This window comes from Podarcis vaucheri (assembly GCF_965113315.1).
Source record: "Podarcis vaucheri genome assembly, chromosome: 8".
NCBI classification, from domain to species: domain Eukaryota; kingdom Metazoa; phylum Chordata; class Lepidosauria; order Squamata; family Lacertidae; genus Podarcis; species Podarcis vaucheri.
Genome location: NC_138766.1, coordinates 39189379 through 39207534, shown reverse-complemented (window position 1 = coordinate 39207534; position 18156 = coordinate 39189379). Strand labels below are relative to the sequence as shown.

Below are 18156 nucleotides of genomic sequence, written 5' to 3'. Positions count from 1 at the left end.
CTATATGAAACATTGGGGTGTCAGGAAGAGTTAAAATACATGAATATCAACATTTGTGGAGCGGTTTTTATTTGTGTGTGTGTGTGTGTGTGTGTGTCTTGGCCTGCTGTTGTCATTGATTCTGCAACCTGAGTTTGTGCAGCTATATTTGATTGCATGGCATTTGTAATGCAAGCTTATATTAAGGCTGTCTACAAATCTTGAAGCTTGACCTTGGTAACCTTCCTGTGTGTGTCTTCCTCTGGCTTTGCAAAGATACTGGTAATTCTCTCTGGGAAAGCATGAATAAAACAGGAGGTTATCACTTCTGTTTAGTTGCCCAACATGAATCCCAGTGATAGTATTTCACGTTGTTATTGTGGTCCTTTGGGTGCTGGTTCTCCAGTGCTATGAGATATTATTGATATCTCTTATTGCTTTTTTTTCTTACTGGTTTCTTTCTGGACAATGGAGAAGTCACTCCTTCTGGAATGGCAGGGCACAGGATCCATTCTGACAACTTCCTCCCAGGAGATAGCAGGGTCTCATTTGATCTGAGATTCAATTTGAAAAACATACAGAGATGCACATGAATATAAACAACACACAATGCATAATATATTTTTCAGTCAGCCCTATTCTCCTCCTATGCCCTAGGGCCTAGACAGAGGGACATTGAACTAAGAAGTTAACAGCAATAAGAAAAGCAGCTGGAGGAGAAGAGGATAGATGGTGGAGAAAGAGTTGTGAGTGAAGGGGAGGGGGGGCTTTCCCCCTGGACTCCCGGGGAACTCAATGAACCTGCTGCACCTGGAACTAGGTGTGGAGAGTGCAACTTAATGGAGCACAGGTGTGGGCCTGCCCATCAAAAACAAGTCTAGAGTGAGAGACTAGGGTTATTCTTGCTGTTTCCAGGAACTCTTCTGGTTGTTAGACTTTTGTGGGTGAGCTGAGAGTTTGCTGGATCCTTGGTGAGAACCTGGAAGCTGAGATGGACGGTGTGTCAGAAGGAAGCTGAATTTATGCTGATATAACTGTGTTAAGGAAACATATTTATATGTATTTTTGTAATATTTGGTTTGTTATCTGTTGTTTCTTCTGTTTTTGGTACCCCACTTAGAAATATAGATAGGTAGGTAGGTAGGTAGATAATATTAAGCAGTATAGAAAATAAATAATGAACTCTGCTACCCACAGAGTTTCTGGATTCTTTTCTTCCACTTCTTAAAATGATTAGTTCTGCTTCCTTAGTTGATCATAGAATCATAGAGTTGGAAGGGACCCTGAGGAATCTCAACTAAAGCACCATTGACAGATGGCCATCCAACATCTGCTTAAAAACCTCCAAGGAAGGAGAGTCTACCACCTTCCCAGGGCATCCATGCCACTGTCGAACAGCTCTTTCCACCAGAAAGCTATTCCTGGTATTTAGTTGGAATCTCCTTTCTGGTAACATGAAAAGCCATTGTTTTGGGTTCTGTTGTTCAGTGCAGGGGGGGGGGAACTTGCTCCATCTTCCATGTGACAGCCTTTTATATATTTGTAGATGGCTGTCATATCACCTCTCAGTCTCCTCTTATCCAGGTTAAACTATTACTTCCCTTTGCTCTGGAAACTATACTTCTGTTGATGCAGCATAGGATAGCATTATCTCTCCCCCCCCCCCCGCAGCATCACACTGCTGCCCCATGTTCACCTTGTGGTCTACTAAGACCCCTTTTACATATACTACTGGCAAGCTAGTTTCCCCCTGCCTTACATTTGTGTAACTAGTTTTTCCTAAGTGTAGAACCTTACATTTGTTCCTATAGAAATTCATTTTGTTACTTTGGGTCCAGTTCTCCAATCTGTTAAGGTCATATTGAATCCCAATCCTATCTTCTGCCTTGGCTACCTCTCCCAGCTTCATATCATCTGCAAATTCCTTCATCCAAGTCATTTATAAAGACATTGAACAACATGGCCCATTAACCTCAATCCAAAAAGCCACTATCACAGAATAATAGTTAATAAGCTCAGGCTGAGAAGAAGAAGAAGAAGAAGAGGAAGAGGAAGAAGAAGAAGAAGAAGAAGAAGAAGAAGAAGAAGAAGAAATAATAAAGGAAGTTTCAAAATACAGTAGTGGACTTCTACCATGTTAGGCTAAACGTAGCTTTTGGATAAAACTTTCAGGAACAAGGAACAGTGAGACTAATATATGCATATATGTCTGTGGATTTTGTAACACATTCATTTATGCTGCTTTAATAAATTATCTATTAAAGTACAGTTATAGAAACAATTCTTATGAATCCATTTTCTTTCTTTTTGTTAAAGTGTCCATTAGAAAACTGTTGCTACAAGGCACTCCCTATAGCAATGGCTAGTCACACAAGTGCTTGAGAGAGCCGAGGCCCAGGAGTTCCTCTTAATTGTAATAAAGATTATAGGTCTCTTCTCTGATATTTGAGTAGTGTGTTATTATATAGCAGATGTCCATGACAGAAGGTGAGCTTAGACAGCACCATAAGGCAGATATCAACTTTATGTGATCACCTCATAGGAGATAGCATTGAACTCCTGCTTTTAATTGACCTACCTCTTGTAGATATTTTAGAGGCTCTGTCATTTTAGCAAATACCTATTTAAAATGTCCAGAATCCCCTTAAAGCCAGGTGTGCACGCAATCCTATCTTGTTTTCTTGGTAGATTTGTTTTCCTTCTACCTCTCTTTTCCTTGTTATGTTTTTGTTTTGTTTTTTTAAAAAAAGTTAATTCATTTATTCATTTCCAAGTTTGTTTTTTCACTGAAAATGTTTAGAGCAAAGCGGGGGTGGGAAGCTGGCTTGTAGTACGTTCTTTGCGCATTCAGGACTGCGATGTTCACTCAGAGCTCTTCTGTTCCCAATGGCTTTGCCATCTGATTCAATGGAAGGAAAACTCAAGGCATTCATTATTCTGCCTGCTCACACATGCAAACAGCAAAATGTTGGAGGGCAGAGTTCCCATGCAGTCTACCCTGCATCCCCTAAGCTAGCCTGCTGCTCTAGATGCAATGGGGCAGGGGGAAGGGACACTGTTCTGTTACCAGTGTATCCAACAAAAAGTGCAGCCAGTCAACATGATAGCATTGTGACCATGCGAGTTCCTTGACAAAGATTACCAACTTCTGCAACTCTTTTCATTGTCCTAACAGTTCTCTATAATTCCCTCTGCATGTTTTCAGGTCCCATCTTGGTTGTTGCATACCCTTTCCTCCATCCTTATAAGGCAGGACCATGCCTTTATTTATGCTTATAATTTATAAGAAATAATGGAAATAACTTTATTTTAAGCTTAATGTATGTATACTTCGATTCTAATGTGTGTGTTTTTATATGTGCCTGATACCAGCATTATCTGTACAACATGGCAGTATATATCCCCAACCCTAAAAAAATGGGCCAGCAAGTTTTAGGCTCAATCCTCCTCCTTCGTATCATCATTATTATCATCATTATTAATTAAATTTGTATACCACCTTCCATCATTACTAGATGTGATTATTTCTAAGGTGTTTTTTTTTAAAGGAAAGGGGGAGTATTATTTTTTTAAAGGATTCCAAACTGTACTTTTTAAAATTATACTAAAACTAGCCCTCATGGAAAGCTTGGTGGATGTCATTATAAGTTGTATATCTGAAAGTTGCTCACAAGCATAACTGTGGGGAGCCAACTGTTTTACAGAAATATTTCAATTCAATGAATATGCATGTATAATATAACTTCATTATATTTTTCCTGAATTTCCTGCAGGTCTAACTGTGCTGAAAATATCCGCAAGCATATCCTGCATACAGGCAAACATGAAGGAGTAAAGATGTACAACTGTCCCAAGTGTGAATATGGCACCAATATCCCTGTAGAATTTCGCAACCACCTGAAAGAATTGCATCCTGATATTGAGAACCCTGACCTAGCTTACCTGCATGCTGGTAAGAACATCTTTATGGCTGTTGTCATTGAGTTTTCATTTTCACAAATGGAATTCAGTTAAGTGGCTGTAGGGAGAAAGCACTTTTTAATGTAATATGCATGACTCTGGTCAAGGAACAAAGCAATTTTGATCTCAGTTTAGTCAAATTCATTGTTCTGTTCACACTTTTATATGACTCACAGTAACTCAGGTGCATGTTACAGTACAGAAGTGTTTTGCATTCAGATGTGAAGTAATCATGCACGATCAATTTACTTTTTGTTATTAATCATTTTTAAAAGTGTGTTCACATTTTATTTGCACTTGTTCACAAGGCTTAATTAGAACCAGGCCTTGATGCCAGCATCGGACCGGAACTCTATAATGCATGATGAGCAACAGCTTCTGACATTTACAGAATGCCTTGTCCAGTCATTTCTGAAGAAGTGTGCATGCACACAAAAGCTTATACCCAGAACAGACTTAGTTGGTGTGATGGCTTGTGAATGCTCTTCGCAAGAAATGCCTCTGCTCACTCAGAGATACATATATACAGTCTTTATTTTACATATGTACAAGCAGCGCATTACAATCATGCATCTGAATCCTCCGGCTCAGATTCTGGGAGTGACTTATGCCAGCCCCTTCTCCAACAGAAAAGGTGGGGAAGTTTCACATGATTGCTCTGCCCCCTCCTCTTTAACACTCTCCTTTCTTTGGCAGACGGAATAGGCATTGTTTCACTGTCTGTGCCAGAACTTCCTGTGCAGTGTTGAGGCTCTGGTTCAACATCTGTGAGCTGTTCCACCTCCTGGCTTTCCCCTCTTTTCTCAATTGCCACTTCCTGCCCCCCTTCCTCTGCCTGTCTCTGCTCCTCCCGTTCATTCTCTGGCAATACCATGACAGTTGGTCTCTAAGGTGCTACTGGACAATTTTTTAATTTATTTCGACTGTGTCAGGCCAACATGGCTACCTACCTGAATCTTCTCCAGTCATGATTATCATACACCTGGAATTAGGACATGTCTCCTAGCATAGGTTCAAAGTAGGTGTTACATCAGATATCCATGATTGGACCTCCTCATGGAAGTTTTTTCTTCTAAAAGCAGCTGTGGGAGAGGGGGAAAGAGCTAACCCTGTCTTCCACACTGTAGCCCCAGTTAAAATCAGTGCCCCCTCTCTCTGAGTCCCTATTAGCAGCAAAGGGAGAAAGCATAAAGGTATCCTTCATGCCTATATATTCTAATAGTAGCTTTTTTGAGGTGGGTAATATGGATTCGGGCCATAGTAATGAGACCATCTGTCCTTATTCATATCCCCCTTCCAGGACTACTTTCAGGGAAAGAAAATTATGCGAGATCCCATGTCCCATGTAACTTCACTAGATATTAGTGTCACTTTTAGACTTCGGCACTACCAACATTCTGCATATATGATGCTTCATGCACATAAAGCCACATTCCTGTGTTAGACGCATTCAAAAAAATGTAAGTTGCCCTATGTGTGTTTGTATAGGACACACACAGGGACACATAAAAAGGGGCTAATATAATAAACTTTAACCACATTTAAACAAACAAAAAAATCGCATGAGTGCTTAACTTGAAAGGTTTACTTCTTTGAAGAAGCAGCTACTGATGATTTTGTTCTGAATAATTTGCATTCCATCTTATGAGTAATCTATTTGATAGACTCTTATTTTCTGGCATGTATATTTCCTGAAATAATTTATCTTATACCCTCATAGTAAACCTAACCTACAAAATACATAATGTTATTTTATTTAAATAAAGTGGAAAGAACACTGTTGAAATGTAGCTTTACTGGCGACTTTCCAACTGTATTATTGGCTTCTGGGATCTAAAACTCATGGTAAGGCAGATCAATTAATCACCACTTGAGTAAGTCAGGCCTCTATCCTTTCTGTTTTACTTTAGAGGTAAAGAGCCATATCTTTGTTCTAATTCTGTCTAGCATATTGTTGCCAGCAAACTCTGATAAATTTTATGAAAACACTTTTACTAAGCTGCCGCTACTAAGGTCAGAACTCATTTTTGCCCCACATAAATTTCTCTTTCCATAAGCATAGCCTGCATGAAACAAGTCTTCAAAGGCAAGCTGCTCTATGATTACATCATCAAAATGGGACAAACTGTGATCCTATCAGTTGTTAACACTTGCAATATTCATGAATGGAATCCTGAAAGTTCAAGTAGTTAAGCCTAAATAAAATTGTGATCTTTATCCTTCTTGACAGAAGCATTTATCAAATTATTAAGGGGGGAGGATGGGAAATGATGGCTAAAAGTTAGAGTGTGATCTATTGTGTGATTTTTATCAAGGTATGACTGTGTTACCAAGTGGAAGCTACTGTCGCTGAGTGTCAAGTGAAGATATGAAATTTCATAACATAAATAACTGATATTTAATTCTCAGTGGTTTGCTTAATTTCCTGAAATTAATTTCCTTTTGCCTTTATTTCATTCCATACACCTATTGGTTTTAAAAGTAAAAATGGCTGTAGTCTTCCATGTGGTCAATACATTGCATATGCATTGATGAGGCAGTATTATGAACACAATATAAAGATGAAAGTATCAAATATCATGCTGGCCAATTTCATTTTACTCATGTTCTCTTTACCTGTAAGGCATTAAATCACACGAAGCATAGTAATTAACAGGGCGAATGGAACTAAGTCCATTGGGTACATGAAATAACAGTATACTTCATAGCTTTGTGCAAAGCTGTTAAAGAATGGCTACAGGGTCCCTTTCTCAGCTGAATTTCGGTCTTCTCTTGTTGTAATTTGATTGTGAATTTTAAAGTGCAGAGCCCTGTACATTTTGAATTCTTTTGTTTATTTATTTGTTTAAATACCAGCAGCTTACTTTTTAAAAACTAAAAGGCCTGGCCTTGTTAGGGGAGATACTGAAAATCGCTGCTGCTAGAGTAGCAGAATCTTGCTTGGGTTCCAAGCTACATAAAGTAGTATTTTTGATAGCTGAAATGCTTTATATAAAGAAAACAGTAAGCAGCAGCAGCTCAGTTTCAAACAGGTTCATTCTAGTAATAGCTATTAGTGTCAGTCTTTCAATTGCATGTCATATTGATTGGCAGAGAGTCCTTTTCTCTCTTGTGCAGAATAGTAATTTTAGCATGTGCTTGAAATAAAACCTTACATAAATGCCTTTCTGTTTCTAAAGAAGGATGCTAGGTTTCATGCAGCCTATATAGATTACCTTAGACTCATATTTCCCCAAAAATTAAGTTGTGTGAAGCTGATTGTTTTTATCCTTACATAGGGGTTTATTTGATTTTTAGTGTTATTACCTGCTTTGCAAATGTCCACTATTGTCACCTGGTAGAAACCTTGCTAAGAAAATTGTCACCTGCAAGTGTCAGGCCTCTATCCAGAAAACATAAAGGAATTGCACAAGGTCCCAAATACAATTTTTTTCCTTGGACTTTTGCTCCCAGTAGTACAGCACAACAGAACTGAAGGGAACCTCAGCTAATAGCTCATTGTTTATCCTGTTAAGCCTCAGCGTCCATAGGAATTGCTACTCAGTAGAAGGTGGTAAGGGGCAAAAACAGCAAGCATCTCAGTACAGCTTTCTTGGACTTGGGTATAAAATGATGTGTGCTTAATATATCGTAGAGGTTTTAATCTAAAATATCAAGTATAATTTGTCAATAAAAATGCAAAATAATGTGATAGGTATGTAACAACACTGAAACCTATATCTAGGGAAGGTAGCCTAATGCAGTAAGAAACAATTATTGTTGGAATTCAGCCCATTTACTACTACATGTAAATTTTTGCTTCTTGACAATGGGCATAAGCATAGAATTGCTTTAATAAGTAAGTGCCCCGTTGAGCTTTTGGCTACAATCCAAAACACATGTACTAAGAATTAAGTCCCATTGAACAAGCATGGGATTTTGCTGTTTAACGCCCCCAACAACAATGCCCCTCCAGCAATGCCATTCCACAACAAATCTTAAAGCAGTTTGTGATCCAGCATGGAGGATTACATACTAAAGGAAAAAGCTCATGGGCTGATGCTCACACCTTATGAACGTTTCTGAATTGTGCTCATTCTCTGTTAAAACGCCCTTAATTAGGACAGCCAATAGTTCAAGGGGAAACTGGTTTAATACAGCCCTTTTCACTCTGTGCTATAGTTGCTATCTGTAGAGGCATTGTGCTTCCTACCTCTGAATCCTCCTCCTTCAGTGATTTTGGAGTGCAACAAGGAGGCCTCTTTGACGATGAAAGCTTCCTGGCTCCTGAACCCAGCTTATGCTTTGGAGGGAGCAGGTCTGAAGGTATTGCCAGACATCCCACTTTGTGACCCAGAATCACAGCCGTTGATGGCAAATCAGTACTGGCTTTTGTTGTTCAGTGTTTTGAGGCGCACACTCTTTCTGCAGTGTGACCGAAACATATAGGCCGCCAGTGCTGCTGTGATTTATTAAGGCAGCAGTGGCCAAATTGTTACCCATGGACTGGATCCAATCCTATTTTAATTTTATATGGCAGCAACAAACTTTAATGAAGCTTTGGTAAAAGGTTTGCCCAGCTTCATTCATCACCATCGTCACCATCATATATACAAATATATATTTGTATATTCTTTGTTTGCAATAGTTCCCTGTAATTTTTGTTACACTCATGGTTGGCAGCTCTTAGGTGCCTTTCAAACATTATTTCATATCTTTGGAATCTATGCTGAGGGGTTTTTTTTGCCCCTCTGTCCCTTGTACTATTTAGATTTTATTGGATGAATGTATCTTGCACCACCTTAAATATCTGCCATTTAAGAAAATTAAGAAGTATGTGGGAAGAAAATGCTGACCCACAGAATAAGCAGTGGGATAAAATGTTCCCACCGGGCTTCATTTCTTAGGAAAGCCCATCAGGATAGTGACTAGGCCTGTAATTATTGTTTCAGTGACCTCTAAAATGATCATTTGAGAGAAGAGCTTGACTGTCATTGTTAAAATTAAAGAAAGTAGGGTTCATAGAAGCCTCATTTGTTTTTATTGATTTTTGTATAAAAGAAGTTGAGATTAAATGTAATCTCTCATAAGTTTTGTTCAACGTGAACTAATGAGGCTTTACAGTAAGCTTACAGTATATCTATCTGATAGACATCTCTTACTCTAAATGGCAAGATAATTTTTTTAAAAGCAAAACCCCAAACTTTTTATGGATCCATATCCATTTTCGGTGCAGAAATCCTATGAACACGTTGAAAATGTTGTATAATACATTCCTGTGAAATACAGTGGAAAATCCCATAAGTCAGGGGTCCTCAAACTACGGTCTGCGGACTGGATCCAGCCCACCAGGGTCCTTAACCCGGCTCGCCTGGCAATTGCTGAACCTGCCACTGTGGCCCTCCTCTCTCAGCCCCCCTCCCTCCATCGCCCCCTCCCCGAACATCCCACTGCTCAGAGCAGGGATTTACATCCAAGGGCCGCTTTTGCATTTCATGAACTCGGACGGAGGCGCCTCGCTGCATTTCTGTTGCCATCTGAGCGTTTCCTTCTTTTGCCAAGGTCTCCGTTAATCCCCTTCTCGCCATTCTCGGCATCGCACCACAGCAAGGCACAACACGCCCCACCAGTGCTGGATTTACATATAAGCTAAACAAGCTATAGCTTAGGGCCCCACTCTCTTGGGCCCCCCCAAAAAATGAAAGAAAAAAAGTGCAGTGTGCATAGGAAATTGTTCATTTCCTCCAAAAAACTATAATCCAGCCCCCAACAGTGCCTGAGGGACTGTGAACTGTCCCCATTTAAAAAGTTTGAGGACCCCTGCCATAAGTAGTCATTTTTAATGTTCAGTTTACACTGACATATAGGTATGATACAGTTGGTTTGAAGCATTTAGTGCTTGATTATGAGCAAGAGCCCAACCCAATATGTTTTAATCAATATTATAAGTAAGATTTCCCCTTTCCTGGTACCAACATTGCACTACTTTAAAGGAATGATAGATCAATAAATCTGAAAATAAATCAGTAAGATTATTTTTACTCTGACTAGTTATAAACCCTGCTCAAACACCAGGGAAAAATATGTAAGAATACAATTTTAAAACTTCTGCATATTTTTAGGGTGACTTCAGGTGATCAGCTTAGGCCAAGGATGGGGAACCTATGATGCTTCAGATACAGTATTGTTAGACTTCAACTTCTATCAGCCCCAGCTAACATAGAGCATGATTAGAACTGATGACAACATCTAGAGGTTCTCTCCCCCTCCCACCACTGGCTTACTTGGAGACTAACATGCTGAAGCCCTACTTGGTGTAGTGGCTAGTTATTTGGGTGCTCTTATACCCTTCAGAGTAGCACAGCTACCTAAATGCTACTTGGTTTCTAAAAGAAGTTAACTCAACACTTCCTCTTTCCTTTAAAGAGATCACAAATCTAAATTTTCAAGTTTAGAATACCTAACCTGGTGGCAGTTCCACTGCTGTGTAAATTACACAAAGAGTGTGTCAGCCAAGCTTACCTTGCACGGAAAACAGGAATGAGTGACCCCATTGTTATGGGGTGTTCTGAGGTCCTCCCCCCAAATATGTTATCGTACTTTTGCAAACTTGGGAGTTCCACCAAGCCTAAATATACCTTCCTTCTGTGTGTGAATTGTGCTGTTTGGGGTACATTCTCCCCACTGAACTTTGGAAATAGAGGAAATGATAGAAGTGTTGAATGCTGTCAGTAACATAGCGATAAAGGAATATGCTTTCTTTGCCACTGATAATGCCAGAAAAGGCATAGGTCTTATTGCACCCAAAGTCTTTTTCAACACATGAAATACAATATTCTTTCAAAAGTAAAGTAATTATCCTCGAATTTTGAAATAGAAATTAGACTTGCAAAAATAGTTTAAGAACTGTTTACTAGGGATGGATAAGCAATCTACTTTAAATGGATTTACACATGGAATTTGGTGGTTCCAACTCATTTGAGATTTGCCCACATTGAACTTACTTATGTCTGAGCAACATGGTTGGTTTCTGTGTTTGAAAAAAAGCCTGACCAATTCAATGCAAAATTGCATGCATTTTACATATAATGGAGCCAAGCTCCATGTGCTATATTTTAGCAGTATAATTTTGAAAGTATTAATAGAGAAATATTTTTACAGAGGTATATGGTTACTGTAGGAAACCTGGAGCGTATATGTATATAATTTACTGTATATATAATATTGTAAGTATAATGCTGCATATAATATGTGAGAATTTAGCAGAACTAGTGAAAACAATAACTAATTTTTCATTGAATTTAATTAGTGAATCAGGAATTAGAACAAAAAAATAATAATAATAAGGTAAGTTTGGCATTTCAGAATAATCCATCCCTACTTTTAACTACCGTGTAGTAACAAATCTGGTAATGTGAAAATCTCACTGAGCAAAACTTTCAGCACAAGGGTTGCACAACATAGTTACACTTTTTCAATTTTAAAGCCCAGCCTTCCCCAACCTAGTGCATTCTAGATGGACTACAACTCCCTTCATACCTGAGCACTGGGGATCCTGGCAGACACTGATGGGAATTATGGTCCAGCAACACGTGAAGAGCACCAGGTTGGAGAAGGCTATTTAAAGTTCCTTTCAAGTTTTGTCATTACTTCCTCTTCTGCAATTTATTGTGATCTTCTTGATGCGGACAGGGTTCTAGAAGTAAAAATGCTTTCAACTTGAGTTTTTTGGGAGGCACAGACGGAAAGTGATTTCCTAAGATTCGGCAGACTTTTCCTTTTTTTCTCTCTTTCTCCATTGGAACCATGTCAGACACATACAGTTATATTTTTCCCTGGGATAGCCTCAAGGTGATAGTCCAAGATAACCACCTTCAGGGCAAATGCTAACTGAACACATGCCAAACCCCATTACAGGTCTGTTTAAAACAATACACCATCGGTGGCTTGATTAAATTGACACACGCTGTGGCTTCAGTTCTGGGATCTTGGAGTTGCTAGGGAGAAAGCTTGCCAAACGTCCAATGTGAAAAGCCCTCGGTGAAGAAAACTGTTGCTCAATTGTTGTACCCTAGTAAAACAGAAAATGCACCCTGAAAAACTTTCCAAAACTTGAGAACATTGTAATGTTCTGGGGGGGGGGGGATCTGATAGCTCCTGACACTGACCAACCGAATGAGCATTTGTATTTGAATAATAATAGTAACACAGTGGCAATTGAAAGAAATGACAAATGTAAACTTGTTCTATTCTTCAGTCAAATTTCAGAGAATATGATAATTAAGCTTTTAGTTATTTGAGTTTAGCTTCCACTGACATAACATCATGCTTCTTAAAGCAGTTACTTATTTCCCCATAGAGTGCTCTGTGCCTTTATGTTGACTTTTCAGATGAAATTTAAATCTAACTCGTTGGTGAAGTATTAACACCTACAATTTTGTTCTTTGCTATATATTATTGCTTAGAGCCAGAATTTAAAAGGATTAAATCAGGAGACCTCTCCTAAGTTTTTACTTGCTTTTAATTCTTTTACATGTAGCAGTTCTGGAGTTGTGCTCTGTTGACAAATAGCCCTGTATACAATGCCACTGACTTAGATTGTGTGTGCCCCAATGTACAAAAGTGAGTAGACCAGCCTGGGAAGCATCATTACATGCATGTGCAGGTGGAGAACAATCCTCATTGTCCCTTCATTGAAAACTAATGGGGGAAACATAGCAAATGTGGGGAGTTTTTATGCCAGCAAATATTTTACAGAGGGCTAGCCAAGTAGGTCTCTTACAACAAAAAAGAAAGTATCTTGTGGCACCTTAAAGAATACCAAATTTATTGTGGTATAAGATTTTATGGCCTGGAGGCCACCTCATCAGTTTAGTCTCCTGCCAAGTATTGCCCAGTATTGCAAAGGCTCGCAGCCATTTCATGTTCTAGTAAGGCTTGTAGACAAAATACAGAAAACATCATTCTGTTTAGGTGAATTGTGCTGCATGGTTCTCTCTGAGGACTATATGTTTAGAGAGAAGCAGAGAAAATACTTCTTTCATTGCTTTTTTTGTAATAGAAGTGAAAAAGACCTTAGAGGGCTAGTTCAGATGCTCACTTCCTAGCTTGCTAAAACATAGTTTAGCAGATGAGAATGAGCATCAAGGTTGTGTGTTTACTCCTCACCTGTCCCCTTTTCATCTCTCTTCCTCAGCACTTAAATCCAGGTTTAATTAAGCTATGGTTCGTGTTATGTCCAAAATAGCAAACTGCTCCTTAGGGAAACCCACATAATTTACACCATATAAAGTTAAAACAGCATAAAGTATGTCAGTTCCAAACTCAGCCTAAGCCTGGCAAAGGGGAAACAAACAGTTTGCCTTACACTACTCTTTTTGCTGGCATGGGTTGCACCAGGTCATACGACCAAGTTGAATGGAGTTGGGATTCAGAATAAGTCCCCATTGCCAAGTACCACCTCCACCACTTCACCAGTACACCCATTTTTCAGGGTGAAAGAGGAGCATGTGTCCAGAAGAAAGATGGAGAGTAAGATAATGAGAAGTCCAGAGAGAAACTCGAGATTAGAGCAGGGCTTTAACTCTCCATATGTTGCTGGACTACAACTCCCTTAAGCCTTTGCTCACACAGTCAGTGCTCAGGAATGATGGAAGTTGTAGTCTATCAACATGTGGAGAGCAAAAGATTAAGAGGAGAAGCCCAGTTCATACACAGGTATCAGCAGCTATGACCATTGCCTTCTCTCTTGTACCATCTATCTTGGAAAAGATACCTTCCCAGTGGTATCTATTTATGTGATTTCTGTCTCATGGAGGAAGGGAAAATGATAAATTTGCAAATGAGACATCTAGACCCATGGCAATTTAAATGCATTGGAATGTACCAGCCAAAATGTTCATTCCTCTTATTATATTTTCAGTTCCAGTAATTCTTGCTAGGTCTCCCTAATAGTCATTTCTGCTGGGAAAACAAAGCATTTAGCCCATGGAAGATACAAAGAGATCAACCTATCTTTCATTCATTCTCTAAGGGAGGGAGGGAGGGAAATACCATTGTAGCTCCAGAGGTGTAAACTGAAGCCATCATGAAGAAAACCAGAACCCATCTACCACTTGAAACCAACCATCAGTGAAAAGAGAATACTTCAGAGTGCGATAACACCATTTTGAAATCAGGTGGTTTTAATTACAAGTGATCAAAGAAGGACATAAAATAATAAGAAATGAATCAAACCCACATGGATCTTTTCTTTAAACTTCCCAAATGGTGGATCTGCACTTGCTTTCTTGTTGGGTGAACCTTGGCAGGTGGATTGACAGGCTGTGAGCAGTGCTGTTGCAGCATTAGGAACTTTGACCACTATTTACATGAAAGTAAAGTCAGTTGACATCAGTGTAGCTTAACTTTCAAATAGTTGTGAGGAAAGGTGGATTAAGATGAAAAGCAGCCATATGGTGGCTACTATAAATCCAGCCATACAGAGATTATCTCTTTGCTGAAGGAAACAAGCCCTTCAAGCAGTTCTTAGAAGGCTTCTCATATGAGTGGTGCCAGGAAGGAAGGGAATTTGGCAATTTGTAGATATGAATCTACAATGGAAGCAAAGATAATCGATCTCTGTGTTCTGCAACTTATGTGAGGATTTATTTTCAAGTAAATATTTGATTTCATTTGTATTTTAAAAGTTTGTAAAGCTGGTTAGGTTTCTTCTAAATCATGCAGTTTATTCCACTGCAGAAGGCAAATAAAGTGGATTTTGTGATGTAGCACTACTGCTTGTTTGTTTTACTCTTGACACTGGAAACTGAAACGCCATTGGTAGTTTTTGAATTTAAAAGGCTTGTTAATTTACATTGATTTTTAAGTTGGTTATAGATTCTTAGTTGAAAAATATAGTACACACTACCAACTGCTCTATCACCTGACAGCAATTGATAAAGCATCTGTGCAGAAAGTGTCAGAAAAAGGTTAATATTTATTGATTTTTATGGTGCTACAACCAATGTAGTTTTGCCATCAAAGATGTATGGCCACCAGCAATGGAATCTGTAAAATTGCAGGTTTCCTGTTAGTTTTTACTATAACTTATCTTTGTGTTTTGGCCTTTAAAATGACAGATCTTTAATGTAGAACAAAATGCTGCGAATGTGCAGCAACTGTGTACCTGAACCAGAATTTAGTATTCCAAAATGAGATGTTCTAAAAGCCTCAAAGGAGGGGGGACCACTACAACCTTGCATTGCAAATGACAATCACATTTAGCCTTTTCATCCACTTAACTATGTGCTATTGATCTGTAGCAGGTGCCAAGCAAGTGATAGCTTAAATTATTACCGATAAAGGGCTTGCTTCTTCTTAAAACAATAAAGAGTATATAATTAGAAGGAGCATGGGCAGGTAGTGCATACCAGTCCTCAAAAAAATCTGGCTGCTTTGAAGCGCAATGCCTGTCTCTCTCATGGTGGCTTAAGTGTAAGAGATTTGTGGAAGAATGGGAATATGCTTTCATTTATTTTATCTCAGTATGTTTTAGTTGGAACAAAAAAAATCCAGCTGTTTAATCACCATCTCTAATATACACCAAAACCTTTTGGATTACATTTTCCCCTTAGATGCAGCTGCATTTTCACATCTCCTGTCCCCAGCCCACCAACCCCTGTCTAACCCTTTTTATATAGCTGGATCTCCTGCTGGCAGTGGGTCACTGAATTGGGCTATAACTCCATGATGATCATGATGCAGGAGCAAAGACTTTGGGAAAGTGGGCATCTCCCAATCAGTTTTTTGTTCATGCCTGATTGAAACAGTCACGTCACCTTTAGCTCCCATTTTCTTCCTTCTACTCAGGCTAGGTTTTACCTTAAAACCAATATATTTCTCCAGACCACATCAGGGCACCAATTTGGATCTCAAAATGCCCCCAAAGGGCAACCAACAACAGTCTCCACAATTCCTTATCGTGTCCAGTAGAAGGCAGACTGAATCCTTCTTCAGTGCTTAGATGTGACTGTGGACCTTTGGATTCTTAATACCTTGCCTCAAGGGGGGGGGGAATCTGATCTCCTGTGCACCCACTCGGTATCTTTTATCACTGGTATCCACCAACACGTCCAAGAGACGAGTTATCTGGGAGTGTACGCAACACTTGCTGAACATGTCAGCCATAGAATCAGTACCACCCGAAGAGCACTATATGGGCATCTACAGTATTCTTTGTGGTATCCAAGAAGGATCAATGATCATGGTGAGCAGTACTGGACGTGAAATTCCTCAGCATGTGGGAAATCTACAAGCGCTTCAGGATGGAATTGCTCCAGTTTATCAGGGAAGCACTTCACCAGTCAATCGCCCATCTCCATGTTCTTCCCAATCCATTTCAATGGAATGGGAAGCCATTTTTTTCACAGATCTGATTCCTCTATTGAAGTGAATGGGAAACCCATGCACAGGAGGAATTTGTTTTTACTGGGGCACTCACTGAGCACTTTAGCACACCAATTATGTTTATAAACTGTGATTCCACTGCTTATATGTGGATGAATAGACATTGTGCACTTAATCCCATTGATCTCGCCTCTATCATGGCTGGATTGGGCCATAAATACAAGAAACATTTGTGAAATGTATATCCTAAAATAGGATTATTATTTTTCCAACCTTTTTGTGTGATCTGGTTCCTCTCTTCATTACTTTTGAAAAGGTTCACTGGCAAAGTCAGAGCAGGTTTGCGTTTGAACAGCCTCTAATGATTATAGTGATGGGAAGAAACACTTTCCCTGTAGTCTGACCTGTAGAATAAATGGTAGTGTATCCTGTAAACATGCTTTAGATCTCCTTTTGTCTGTATCACATTTTTTTTCTATTGAGTGTTATACTGTCTACTCTTTTCTCCCCCCGCCCCCGACAGCTTACCCATTTTATTGTGCTCATTTAGAGGGAAGAAAAACAGTTTGTCTCCCTGAAAGGTAAAAAACATTAACTGGAAAACTACTTTTAGAGCTAAAATACCATTATAATATACGGCAACTAAAGTTCTCCAACTGAATGCTGCAAAGCCACTAACAGTATGAAATATTCTCTGAGAAGAGAGAGGGCCTTCTTCCCTCTTCCTCCCCTAAACTTTGTACCCTAGAGCCTTTTGTGAAATTTTAATGTAGAGTATTCCACGTAATAATGTATTTAATTTCAGTAAGTCAGTGCTCTTATAACTCCACCTTTTGATTGTAATGACTCTCTCATTAATCTAACATATTCCAGTTTTATTGCACTTCATTAACCCCCTCCCTTCTAACTTTAAAATCACTTTAAAATCATAACTTGGAAAATGGGGCGTCCTTAGCCACAGTAGCACATCTGGGCTATTTTGATGTGTTTTCATTCCTTGTTTAATTCTGTTCTTTTTGATTTTCAAACCACCAGTTGCCCAAACCCTGATATGCTTTATGGTGTCCATAACTAATTTCAGTCTTGCAGTTCTGGATGGCAGCTTAGTGACAGAAGGTTTTTCAAACACGTTATTTAATTTTAAAAAATTAACTAGAGCTGGCTATAAACCATTAATTATGGTTGCTAACCCCCACCCCTCCAAATTGGCTATTACTTTAGGTAATGGCTGATATGTTACACTTTCAACCAATTTCATCAAATAATGTTGCAGGAAGTGTTTTTTAATTCATTACGCAATTCAACTTTAGTGCCAGCCATATACAACAAACCCTGTGTAGTTGTTTGAGATTACACAGACCTTAAAATGTTTCATTGTCTGAATTGGAAATCTACTTCAAAGAATAAAACTAATTGATTTCTAACTTGTTATCGTTCTGAAACTTGTGGTCTGATTCTAAGAATTGTTGTACCAACAAATAAAAGATTGTAGTGGGAAGCCTCAGCAGCAGCATGAAATTGCAAGAGTAGACTTTGTTGGTTTTGCATGCATGTTGTCCTGTGAAAATTCAAATAGGAGATTAAGTAAGCATTCCTGGATTTTCTGTGGGTTCTTGCAATGTGCATATTAAAAAATAAGCTTGTCCTCTGAGTCTGGACTTGTGATTTGTTTCCTTTAAACAAAGCCCAAGCAGTAAGGCACTTCTATCTTTCCTTATCAGGAAAATATCCAGTTATCCTGAAACAACCTGGGTTCAAACAAATTCATTAGCTAGTGATATGGCATTTGTTAGTTTTTAAATACTTCGCAAACAGCAGTTGATTCAGGTTAGATTTTGAAGCATATAGAGT

General features: G+C 38.9%; 1 protein-coding gene and 1 long non-coding RNA gene across 2 annotated transcripts in view; one reads left to right on the top strand and one right to left on the bottom strand.

Annotated features, from left to right (window-relative positions):
* ZNF407 (zinc finger protein 407) overlaps nt 1-18156 on the top strand; it is a 355845-nt gene that overhangs the window by 255502 nt on the left and 82187 nt on the right. The window contains exon 8 of the mRNA XM_082235255.1: nt 3753-3931. Coding sequence (XP_082091381.1) covers nt 3753-3931 — 179 coding nt within the window. The remainder of the gene's footprint in view (nt 1-3752; nt 3932-18156) is intronic.
* Nucleotides 87-17497, bottom strand: LOC309539299. The gene is made up of 3 exons (XR_014222810.1): nt 16579-17497; nt 3922-3997; nt 87-533 (listed from the first exon to the last, which is right to left on the bottom strand). It is a non-coding gene; the product is annotated as an uncharacterized lncRNA (long non-coding RNA).